This window comes from Eurypyga helias, unplaced genomic scaffold, assembly GCF_000690775.1.
Source record: "Eurypyga helias isolate BGI_N326 unplaced genomic scaffold, ASM69077v1 scaffold33938, whole genome shotgun sequence".
NCBI classification, from domain to species: Eukaryota; Metazoa; Chordata; class Aves; order Eurypygiformes; family Eurypygidae; genus Eurypyga; species Eurypyga helias.
In genome coordinates, this window is record NW_010266917.1 from 8,878 (window position 1) to 20,212 (window position 11,335).

The 11,335-nt window shown below is 41.7% G+C and overlaps 1 protein-coding gene across 1 annotated transcript in view; it reads left to right on the forward strand.

Annotated features, from left to right (window-relative positions):
* Window positions 1–346: 346 nt before the first annotated feature.
* ABCC5 (ATP-binding cassette, sub-family C (CFTR/MRP), member 5) overlaps window positions 347–11,335 on the forward strand; it is a gene marked incomplete at its 3' end in the record, with an annotated part of 24,389 nt that continues 13,400 nt past the window's right edge. Inside the window, exons 1-8 of the mRNA XM_010157255.1 lie at window positions 347–498; window positions 731–886; window positions 1,614–1,761; window positions 6,411–6,644; window positions 6,757–6,930; window positions 8,226–8,373; window positions 8,859–9,007; window positions 9,629–9,736. Of these exons, the coding sequence (XP_010155557.1) occupies window positions 422–498; window positions 731–886; window positions 1,614–1,761; window positions 6,411–6,644; window positions 6,757–6,930; window positions 8,226–8,373; window positions 8,859–9,007; window positions 9,629–9,736 (1,194 nt within the window). The remainder of the gene's footprint in view (window positions 499–730; window positions 887–1,613; window positions 1,762–6,410; window positions 6,645–6,756; window positions 6,931–8,225; window positions 8,374–8,858; window positions 9,008–9,628; window positions 9,737–11,335) is intronic.

An 11,335-nucleotide genomic window follows, 5' to 3' on the forward strand; every position in this document is an offset into this window, starting at 1 on the left:
CTGAACTGATGTCAGAGGTACTTGATTTTGTAATTTTTCTCCATTGTATTTCCTGTGGCAGGATGCAAGATTAGCCCGGTCTATCCACTTGCCCTGTGAATGCAGAGGCACAATACCGGTGTCACTTTATGCTTTACCAATGCGGCAATGTAACGCAGACCTAGAGCGTGTGCCTTCCGTGTCTTTGCTGCCGGGCTGAAGCCCGTCCTCTGAGCCATATAAATGATAGCGATTGCTGGTGCGCGCTATTTTGCGGAAGAAAGAGGCGCAGAGCTGCTGGAGTCACGGACTTTCAATGTAGTTTTGAACCCTGACTCTGGTGTCTGTCTTGTGAAAGCAGGTTGAATGCCAGGATGCCTTGGAAGCAGCTGCTCGGGCAGAGGGCCTGCCGCTGGACACCTCCGTGCATTCCCAGCTGAGAATGCTGGATGAAGAGCATCACAAGGGCAAATACCACCACGGCCTGAATGTGCTGAAACCCATACGGACTACTTCCAAGTAAGTCTTTTGGCTGCAAAAGAACTGATGCAGTGTTTGCTTTCCAAACCGGTCGCAAAGCAGGACTGCAGCTGTAGGGACACGGAAAAGGTCAGAATTTGTTTAGTGAGTATGACTAGCCTGGGCCATTTGGTACTCCGGGTGCTTCCAGTGAGAGGAGGCTTTGTTTTTCTCAAGGATTTACAATTCTGTTCCCTCTCTCATTTATTTGTGATTATTTTTTTTCATTTAGACACCAGCACCCTGTTGATAATGCTGGGCTTTTCTCCTGCATGACCTTCTCCTGGCTCACTCCCTTGGCCCACAGAGCATACAAGAAAGGGGAACTGTTTATGGATGATGTATGGTCCTTATCAAGGCATGAGTCTTCAGATGTCAATTGTAGAAGGTAGAACTTGTTCCTTATTTTTTTTTATATGTTAATTCACAGCCAATGTTGTAGTATTGCCCTGGAAAAGCAGCACTGATATTTTGTGCTGCCTTTCTCAGTGGAGTGGAATTTAGTTTTATCTTTCATAGACCACTTCTTCCTGCCCCACCGTTTCTGTACTCTTGCTGATTTCAGTGAACTTGGAGGGTTCCATCTCCAGGGGTATTTTTGCAATTGTTTTTCTGGTTTTGCAGGTCTTTATTTTTTATTATAACAAAGTTCTTTCTCAAGGCTACGATGAAAAAAATCTTGCGCTAAAATCATGAAAAGTAATACTGAGGGTAGCAAGGTGATTTGAATATGGGTCAGACCTTGTGATCAGGCTAACCTTTTCTGGCTTCTGAGAATTTTTCTCAGGTTTTGACTCCTCAGCTCTTCTGTCAGTTCAGCAAGTAAAGCCTGTGACAAGTCAGTATGTTACGATTGCCAAAGAGACTCTAGGCAAAGCAAAAGGCATTGTGTTTTTCATCCCTCTCCTCTGTAGCAGTAACACACACACAGATATTTCAAGATGCAGATACTTCTCTTTACCTCACAGGAAGTGCCATGTACTTCTTTCTCTTGATATCTAGTAATTTCGGTTGATCTGGGTTAGGGATTGCTTGGAATTTTCACAAAGAACCTTTGAGACTGTATCTTCTCTCATGGTGAAAAATTTATAACGTGAAACTTCTTTTTTTATTAGGCTGGAGAGATTGTGGCAGGAAGAACTGAAAGAAAGTGGGCCTGACGATGCTTCCCTCCGGAGGGTTGTGTGGATTTTCTGTCGTACCAGGCTCATCATTTCCATAGTGTGTCTGATGATCACGCAGCTCGCGGGTTTTAGTGGACCAGTAAGTAATATCCATCCTTTTTTTAACGACCCCAGAGGGCTCCATCTCACGGCCTACTGTAAAATATTAATGTTTCAGTGCAGAATCGCTTGAATGTTTTGACTAGCTAGAAATTTTGAGGCAAAAAATTCCAGAGTGATTCAATAATCCAAGATAGGTTTCCTACAGCTGATGGTGGATCAGTTGCTGAATACCGAGGCAAGTTCTTGGAGAAGGGAGGGGGAGTTTAGGTGTCTTGGAGGAAATGCACACTCGGTTTTTCGTATAAAGTTCTTCCTTAACTGGTATGTGGTCTTTTTGCATAAAATTCTTATGTGCAGGTCTTTTAATTGTTTTCTTTTTCTTTTTTGCAATTCTGTAAATTTATCTTGGAATAAAATTGAGTCTGATAAAACACTGATCTTAGATTATTGACATTAATAGCACAGCCTTCAAGAAGTGGAATGAAACAATTTTATTAGAGCACTACTTAAGTAATATGAGCAGGTCTCAAGAAGCCTGTGGGTATAGTCTTTGCTGGTCCTGCAGAGAATGGTCAGACAGGTTTCACGTAGAAGTGTTAGAGTGTTATTGCCTCTAGGAACTGCTGCTGTTTGTTGCTGTGGGTCGTAATGAAGATAACAACGTATGGGACTTGACATTCACACCATTTTTTGTCACCTGTTTGTTGCACGTGCTGTGCAGATTTACAGTTGAAATTTTGACTAAATTTATTCTCTACACATTTCCCTTGAGGAGTAGGAGCAGTTTTACTGCTAGTAGTACACGTTTCAGTGTGCTGGTAAGCTGAAGTTTCATTTCTTGGGTAAGTACGCTTGGGTGCACTGTTAGGTGAAATGTCTTTTTAAAATGTTTTCCTGCTTTTAAATGTCTTATCAAAATGATGTTCTGCTTTTTAAACCTTTTTAAAGTTTGCCTTGTTTCATGTAATACAAATGACAATAAATGTTTCTGTGGTATTGTTTTTCTTGGTAATAATTGATAGTAGCTTGTATTATAAAATATACGAACATACTTTGGTAATTAACAATAAGTCATGATTAAGGTTTTAACAGCGCTAGCTTTCCCCAAGAAGAGCTTCTGTCATTGTTTCACTACAGGGCTGTAGTAGCTGCTTTTATCTTTAAGAAAACTTGCAGCAGGGTTGCCCCTAATTTCTGTAGTATAACTTTCTCAATTTGTCTCAGCCCAACTGCTGAACGAGAGAGAGTGGGGAGAGAAAGGAGAAAAACAAACCAGCTCAACTAGGCTGGGGGTTACCGCTTCAACTGATGCTCAATTTGGGTAATTTAAAATTATCTGTAGACATCTGCCCGTTTATAGGCAACCTTATTAATTTCTTTGAATAAGGAAAAATTCCCTTTTGGTTCCATCATTTGGCATGAAAAATAAGCCTTTACCATCCCTCCTCCCTGATATTAAAAATGGCATGCCTCATAGATATGCCTATGCTGTCTCCTCAGAAGTATCAGTGCTTCCTTGTATTGTTACACCCTTTCAGTCGTCTGAAGGTGAAAAGGGAGGTCAGGAAAAGCACTTGACCTCGTGCGTTGGTGAAAATTACAAAAATGGAGTTAAACACGATATTAAACTTCAAAAATTTTAATTGAATGTCTGTGGCCTTGAAATGCCAGTCAGCAGCTGTGGCTTTGCTACTGAGCATTGTGATGGTTATAACTGGAAACGGGCTGTTGCAGACTTCCTTTGTTGGGTGTTTTTTGATACTGGAAAGATCCTTCAAGGGCCTTCCCTTTTGGTGTTTTGATAAATTCTGCATTTGGCCCAGGATCCAAACCTGTAACCTGACGAGATAGCTGCATGTGTCAGACTGCCTTGTAATAACCATCAGAAGGTGCTTGTGTAGGTGAGATACTATTTATCTCCAGGGAATATTTGCTGCTGTTTGATCAGCTACCAAAACTTTCAGGTTGGGGTTGAGGAGCAAAGAAGCTTTTTGACTACTAAACACGATCAGTTTAACTCCAGGTCTGAACAATGTGTACCCGTTTGCAACTGTTCAGAGCTATTCTTCCTGTTTGGGAGATGGGGAAACTTGCTATCTTAGTGGAGTACAGCTTGGCACTTTGGTCAGTTATTGGAGGGGGGAGTGGTAAGCTATCCGAGGTAAGTTTCCCAATTTCCCAGTTGGCTCCAGTTGCAGCCTGGCCTGCGCTGTCGCGCGCTGGCTGCAGCAGGGACGCCGGCGCTGCAGTGGGACCAGTGACAGAAGCTGTTCTTTAGAATTTTCAGGATGGCTGTTTTCTGCGTCAGAATGAGACAGTCCTGCTGGGCAGAGCCAACGCCAAGAGCGAAGGTAAGGTAATGTTTATTCAATGGGAATGCTTACGACAGCCGAGCAGCTAGTACCAACCGCTGCAGTAATAGTCACAGGAGTTCCGTTTTCCCCGTTAGCTCGAGTTTTAGTTTTTGTACCGTAACTTTCTTCTGTTTTGTAAATAACTTTATGCTGGATTCTTGTCATTAAACTAGTTCAGATTCATATAGTATGTGTTCAGATGTAAATGTTAATTCTGTGTGACTTCTTTTCCCCTTCCTTTTTAAAATTCTTTAATCTGCTGTTTCCTCTTTTCTCTTCTTCTGGAAAAAAAAAAAATGGGGGTATAATGTAAGCTGGTCTCTATTTCGTCACCTGAGATGCTGAATCTATAAAATAGTGCTGAAAAATGGCACTAAAAAGCTTTGAGAGAAATGAGACCCCAGGAAACATCTGCTATCTTTATACATCCTCTCTTGGAGACTTTCAGCAATGCTGTGGTGTGTGAGAAAGTGCTTGCAGCCTGCGACCATGCTGAGTTACAGCTCGTGAGGAAAAAGGGTGACTTTCACCCCAATTGCTCAGTGACTCGGTTGCATATGTTGGATTGAATACTGGAAAAAGAAGTCAGTAATCTCCTTAGTAACTGCAAACCAACTGTATGCAGTTGTGGTCCAAACAGACGATGTAAAACTAAACCCAAGTAAGGAGAAAGTTGGAACGCCCTAGGTCTGTGAATGTGAGCCCCCCACATTTGTTCAGGGACCGGTATGTAAATTTTCTCAGTAGCCACTCCAAAACCTGATGGACATCTGGCTTTAAATCACACCTGTGAAAAAGAAAGAGCAAAATTATTTACAGCATGTTTCCTTGGTTCTGATGTGCAGAATTATTTTCCTCAGAACAGATGAATTTTGATCTCCATTTTTTCTGTTATTTGGTGCTGGGCTATAGCTATCAATACCTTTGCTGAAGTAGTGGCGTTTGGGTTTTTTTCCTCTCTCTTCAAATTCTACAGAACTCTTATTTGCAAAACCTGGTTTAGCCAAGAGGACTTCAACGGACTGTGATGTGAAAGGCTTCTCAAATATTTCCTTTGGTCTCAGATTTTTTTTTTTTTGGTTGCTTTTTTATTGTGGGCAAAGGTAATTCTCTGCTCTGTGTCAGCATATCAGAAGCACCAGTATCTTAAAGCATCATTGGTTGAAAAGCTCTCTAAGAAATCTTTTGCTCTCTGTGAAGCCTTACTGTAGGATACTTTTTAAACCAGATTTCAGGATTTGTGCAGCCTTGGAAGCCTCCTCTGTTGGCACCTGCAAGTTTGACTTCTTTTGGACTTCACGAACAAATGCTATTCTGTTTTGTATCTATAATTTTGTGTGTAGTTTCCAATCTAGCTTATGTCAGAGGCTAAGACTGTTATATTAGCCCTTTATAACGATGCTGTATGTGCAGATTGTATGTTTATACAATGCTCTACCTGTTGTACAGTGTTTCTGAGATGTTACTATTTAAGATGGCACTTTATCTCAAATAAAAGCCTATTGTTTCGCAGTCAATAGTATTTAATATTGCTGGTGATTGTGAGTTGTATGATGTTACACTGTGCCGTTGGACCACAAAGAGCTGGAGGTGGGAATCGGTGGTTCTGGGGGCTGTCCTCTTTCTGCAGGTGATGTTTGAAATGTGATTCCTGAGGTAAAGTGTTTCTGTTTCTGGGGGGAGAGGGTATGGGGAGGGCTTGAATGGTTAATTCTTTGTCTTTTTTTTTTTTCTCCCCTGTCCCCAATGATTTGTGGTATTGCATACCTTGTGCTTTCTGCTTGTTTTTTTCTTTACTATTAAACTGCTGATGTTTATTTCCAGGAATGTTTTGCAAATGTCCTTCTCACTCTTCCCCTCTACAACTGTAGGTACATTGTTCCTTTTTATCAAATAAGCACGTTTGAAGCAAACCAAAGATAAAATAAAAAAGGTCTTAATGTCACATAAAGGAATGTTTCTTAATGTGCGCAGATGTTTAAGTAGTGACTATATTTTAAAACTCTCCTACGTGATAATGCATTGCTTTCAGCTAACTGACAGATTTATGTTAAGTTAGAAGACACGGAGGATTAGAAGCGTGCTGCGAGAAATATGGTTCCAAATTAAACTCTCTTTACTTACCAAATTTGACTCGGTGCTTGGCTCTCAGCAGGGCTTTGTGTTACAGTACTTGTATTGACACCTTTTACTTCTAGAAAGAAGATGCTTTCTATCTCAAACGGCTCTTGTAAAAGCAAAGTAGCCTACTTATTTCTAACTTAACATAAAGTTGTTGCATGGTCTTCTGGGATGATGGGGTGTTCACGCAAGCTTGCATTTCTTCCTGTAGGCGTTCGTTGTGAAACACCTTTTGGAGTATACCCAACAGAGCGAGTCCAACCTGCAGTACAGCTTGTTTTTAGTTTTTGGCATCTTTATGACGGAAATAGTGCGATCTTGGTCACTTGCGCTAACGTGGGCTTTGAATTACCGCACCGGGGTCAGACTGCGTGGAGCTGTCTTGACGATGGCGTTTAAGAAAATACTTAAGCTGAAGAACATCAAGGAGAAGTCTCTTGGAGAGGTAAGCTGCAGCATCGTTCTGGAAATCGCAGTGTGAAAAGGGATATGCGAGATATCCCTTTGAGAATGAGCCGTGCCTTAAACCTAAATAATCTGTTACGTGTGTTTTTCAGCTCATAAATGTATGCTCCAATGATGGCCAAAGGATGTTTGAAGCTGCAGCAGTTGGCAGTTTGTTGGCTGGGGGCCCTATTGTGGCCATCTTAGGAATGGTTTATAACGTGATTATTCTGGGTCCAACAGGTTTCTTGGGCTCTGCCGTCTTCATCCTTTTCTACCCAGCAATGGTGAGTTGGAAAGAGATAAGACTTCGTCATTCAGTATGTCAGGCATATGTATAGTCCTGAATAGAAGGTGTTGAAACAGGCTAGATTTAGGCTGTTTATGGCGCTGCATGTTATTGAAGGTGTTTCTAAAGATGATGTGTTAAGCAGAAATTTGGAAATGGGAAGCTGATAAAATTAGAAAATGGTAATAGGAAAGCTGATGTATTTGACAGATAAATAATGATGCTGCTGAATGCTCAGGTGCTTGTGGTTGAGGTTGGAAAGACACAAGGCCTCTAGCTTGTGCACAACAGGAGCTCAGGGTGGCGTGAGCGCATCACTCTTGATTTCAACAGAAGATGTAGAAAAGCACCGCGTGTGGGAAAAGGGTGTTCTTGGTTAGTTACTCCTGCCGCAAGTTCCGCTGAGCTGTGAGATGGGCTAGTTCGAGCTGAAAGCTTCTGGCCTCTAAAATGCCCTGTAAGGCTGCTCAACGTGTGTCGCGTAATGCATGTTTTTAAAAGCAGGGAGGCGGAATGCTGTGAGGTCCACTTTGGTCCAGTTTATCTGGCCAACAGTAAGGATTAAAATCATAGGTATTACATCTTAAAGAGAGGGGAATGAGGAGTGGAGTTTGACCAGCTTTTCCAGTTCTTTTCAGCAGTCCTGCTCAGTTGGTGGGGACTCTGAAAGAGGTTGCAGGAGTATGAAGATGGGACAGGAGCTGGAAACTTCCTGAAGTAGTGTGTTAGTTTTGAATTTCAGATGGGGAGCAGGATGAATGTAAAAGCAGCAGATAATTAGAAACTAACCATTTATTTTTAGATTGGTTTATTTGAAATGTTAAAACTGTTTTACCACCTTCGTAGCATCGCTGTATGGTAGAACTTGATCTGGGCTGGGCGAAGTCCAGCTCCCTCTTTTTGCCTGATAGAACCAAGTTGAATGGTTGGCTAAAACGGGTTCCACTGTTCATTGGCCATGAGGGTCAACTCGGCGTGTCTTTAGGTTAATGTGGTTTTAGTCTTTGTGCTTCAGAAACTTTAACCAATCTGGTACTATTCGATGTTGGTAAAGCTTACACCTTTATTTTCACAAACTGTATTTTTGTTAAAACTTGCTGTGTGAGTCTAGTGCTGAGTGCAGATGGGGTGGGAGGATATGAATAATGTTCTAACGTAAAAGGCTGGAAACAACATCCCTGAATCCCTTTTTCAGATTCAAAGTCAGCTTTCTCTGGTCATGAGGAGGAGTTGAATGTACTTGCTCTTTCTGAGTTGCCATTAACGTTGCACCGTTGTTGCCTTTCATTTCAGATGTTCGTATCACGCCTCACGGCTTATTTCAGAAGAAAATGCGTCTCAACAACAGATGAGCGCGTGCAAAAGATGAACGAAGTTCTTAATTACATTAAGTTCATTAAAATGTATGCCTGGGTCAAACCATTTTCTCAGAACGTTCAAAGTGAGTTCACACAATCTCTGACTGTTCCCTTTCGTGCAGGTGCCCTGTGGCTTAGCAGCCCGGTGCATCCTCGACCTCAGGTCCGCAGATGTCGATGTAGTCGCAGGGTGGTAACGCTTTCGTCCTTCAGGCTTCCTGTTTGTTAGGCATGACGGGTTGGACAAACAGACCTGCGTCTCAGGTTTCACCTTCTAGCATAACGGTGGTTGTGGCTTGGCACTGATTTGAATTTTTAAGTTTTGTTCTGTTTTTTATTTAAAAACAGAGCAGCTAGCACATTAAATGATAAAAACCTCTATTCTTATGGAGATTTAGAGACCATTATATTTGCTTTTCTGTAACTGCAGTCTTCTGTAAGAAGCTATATAACATGATAAATGCTAAAGCCTAGAGTTAAGGCTCTTCCTCAGTGTTGATAGTGCTGTGGTAGTGTATGTACCCTCCGAATCATCCTTCAGTTATGGTGTTTCTCTTTATTTTTCTAGAAATTCGTGAGGAAGAACGTAAAATCTTAGAGCGAGCGGGCTACTTCCAGAGCATCACTGTGGGTGTGGCTCCCATAGTTGTAGTCATTGCCAGCGTGGTGACCTTTTCTGTCCATATGATCCTTGGCTACGATCTCACAGCAGCTCAGGTAACTTACTGCCGTGTTGAAAATGTTCTCTACGATATTGCTACACCAGATTTTTCTGCTAAGCCATTTCTTGTCATCATACGCTTTGCTGTGTGGCTGTGCCTGTGTGGCCAGGCTGTAGCCTTGCTGCCGGAAGCCAACATCTGATGGGTGTCACAGCAGCAGGTGTAGTCACGTCGTGCGCCAAAGGCTGTCAGTGCTCTTTCAGCCCTGACCTTCCCCAGAACAGGTTTTGGGCTGAATGTGAACGAGCACTGTTCAGACGGGGCACTGGGAGTAGCGGATGGTTTTGTTTTACCGTGTGCTTGGATGCAAACAGCACAGATGTCTTTGTAGCAGGGTTTGAACCTGGGTCTTCCCAAGTAGTAGGCTAACGCAGAATTTGTTAGCTGCTGCTTTCGGTAGACTGCAAACACTCAGGATGACTGTCTTGGTCTTTTATAAAGCCCTGGAGAAAAAGTTGGGCAGATCTGCTGTTTTCTGCATACTTAAATGGTTATTCTTGGACTGTGTGTCTTTTCTCTGGCTGTGAATTGCTGCTGTGACATTTTAACTTTTAGAAGGTTGGAGCTGTTAATATATTGCATCCCAATGTGATTCTCTTTCTTGTCTCATTTTTAGGCATTCACAGTGGTCACTGTCTTTAATTCAATGACTTTTGCTCTAAAAGTAACACCTTTCTCAGTGAAATCTCTATCGGAGGCATCTGTTTCTGTTGACAGATTTAAGGTAAGCAGTCCTTTGGCCTTGGGGGTTTTAACTGGTAAGCGTGGAGTGTTGTATGTGTATAACAAATGCAAAGGGAACACTTGGAAGGTAATGTTGTTTTGATGACTGAGGAGTTATTTTACTTTACACTTAGCACTCCAGATAACTGGATTCTGCAAAGCAGATAGAAATCTAGTGAAGGAATATTAGAAGTTGAAGATAATACCAGTGTGGGAAGCAAAGTATTCTTGTTTAATGATTTTAGGATTTTGATGTTGGCTACTGTAGGGGATAGAATACAGGATTAGATGGCTCACAGTATAATAATTCTTAAACTCCCTTTCCAGACCATCTGCATGAAAAGACAGTGCAGGGTGTCTGCAGTGAAACTTTGTTTTGCTAATGAAACTCTTTCTGGAAAGTTCATGTATTATGTAGGCAGCTTTGCACAAACCAGTAGAGTTTTATTTGTAGTCATGAAAAACTGAGGCTTTGTATTTCCAGACCAGATTAAGTGACTGAAACTCCACTATATGAATAAAATGCAGTTGTGTTCTGATGAAACAACCTATGGCAGAAAATTAAAAGCCTTATAACAAAAAACCCCCTATCTCATCCTTCAATCCCTGTGAATACACAGTTTGTACTTCAGTGTGTGAACTCCCAGGAGAGGCCTTTATTTTGTCTTCTCTCTTGAAGACATTGCAGAAATTTCCAAATAGGATTCCACAAACATTGACAGATATATGGATTCTGTGTAACGTCTTCATGAAACAAATCTGGGTGTGAAAAAAGTGGGATCTGCAGAATGGTTTGGAGAATCCCATTGCTTTTGAGCATTTTTTTAATCTCCCGAGTCATACTACATCAGGCTTTCTTAAATCCAAATGCACTGAAGGGAGTTTTGGTGGAGGGGTGCAGGGCAATTGGAATATCTCCCAGTTTGAGTGTAAACAGGGTGTTTAGTAAACAAGAGGTGTTGCGTGTAACACGGGGTGGGGATACTTAGACATCACAGTAACTGTAACTGGCCTTTGTCAGTGAAATGTAAGTGACTTCTTGGCTGTGTAAATGAGCCTGAGCTTTCTTATGGATGCATGATTCGGGCACTGCAATTGCAAGAGTAAATAAGGCTGAGAATTGAGAAGTCTTTAATCACAAAAGGCTTCTTAGTTCAAAATGTAAATTATGTAACTGGAAAATAATTTATCTTGTAATTAAACTGTGTGAAAAATTTATTCCTAATCTGTGTTCATTGTAAATACTGATGGATGTGGTGGAAAACAGGATACAGTGGACTTACTGGCTTCCTTCTTGTATCAAGCAGCCCAAGATAGGTCAGCTCAACTTTTGTGAGATGACTTTTTCCCAGCAGAAAAGTTGAAGGGTAAAGGTGAAGTTAAAAGTCGTTCCATCGGCTTCCACAATGAGTTGTTGTGCAGGACAAGTCAGTCGCTTTCCTTCAAAGTGACCTCTCCTCTCCAGCCCATGGATTCTGGTCATGTGGTTTTAATCTGGACGTTGCAGAGCTGCAGTTGCAAACAGTCTTAAAAGAATAAGCCCCTCTCGTACCCCATCCATTGCAGTTCTGTAAGTCTCAGTGTACCCAAGTGCTTCCAC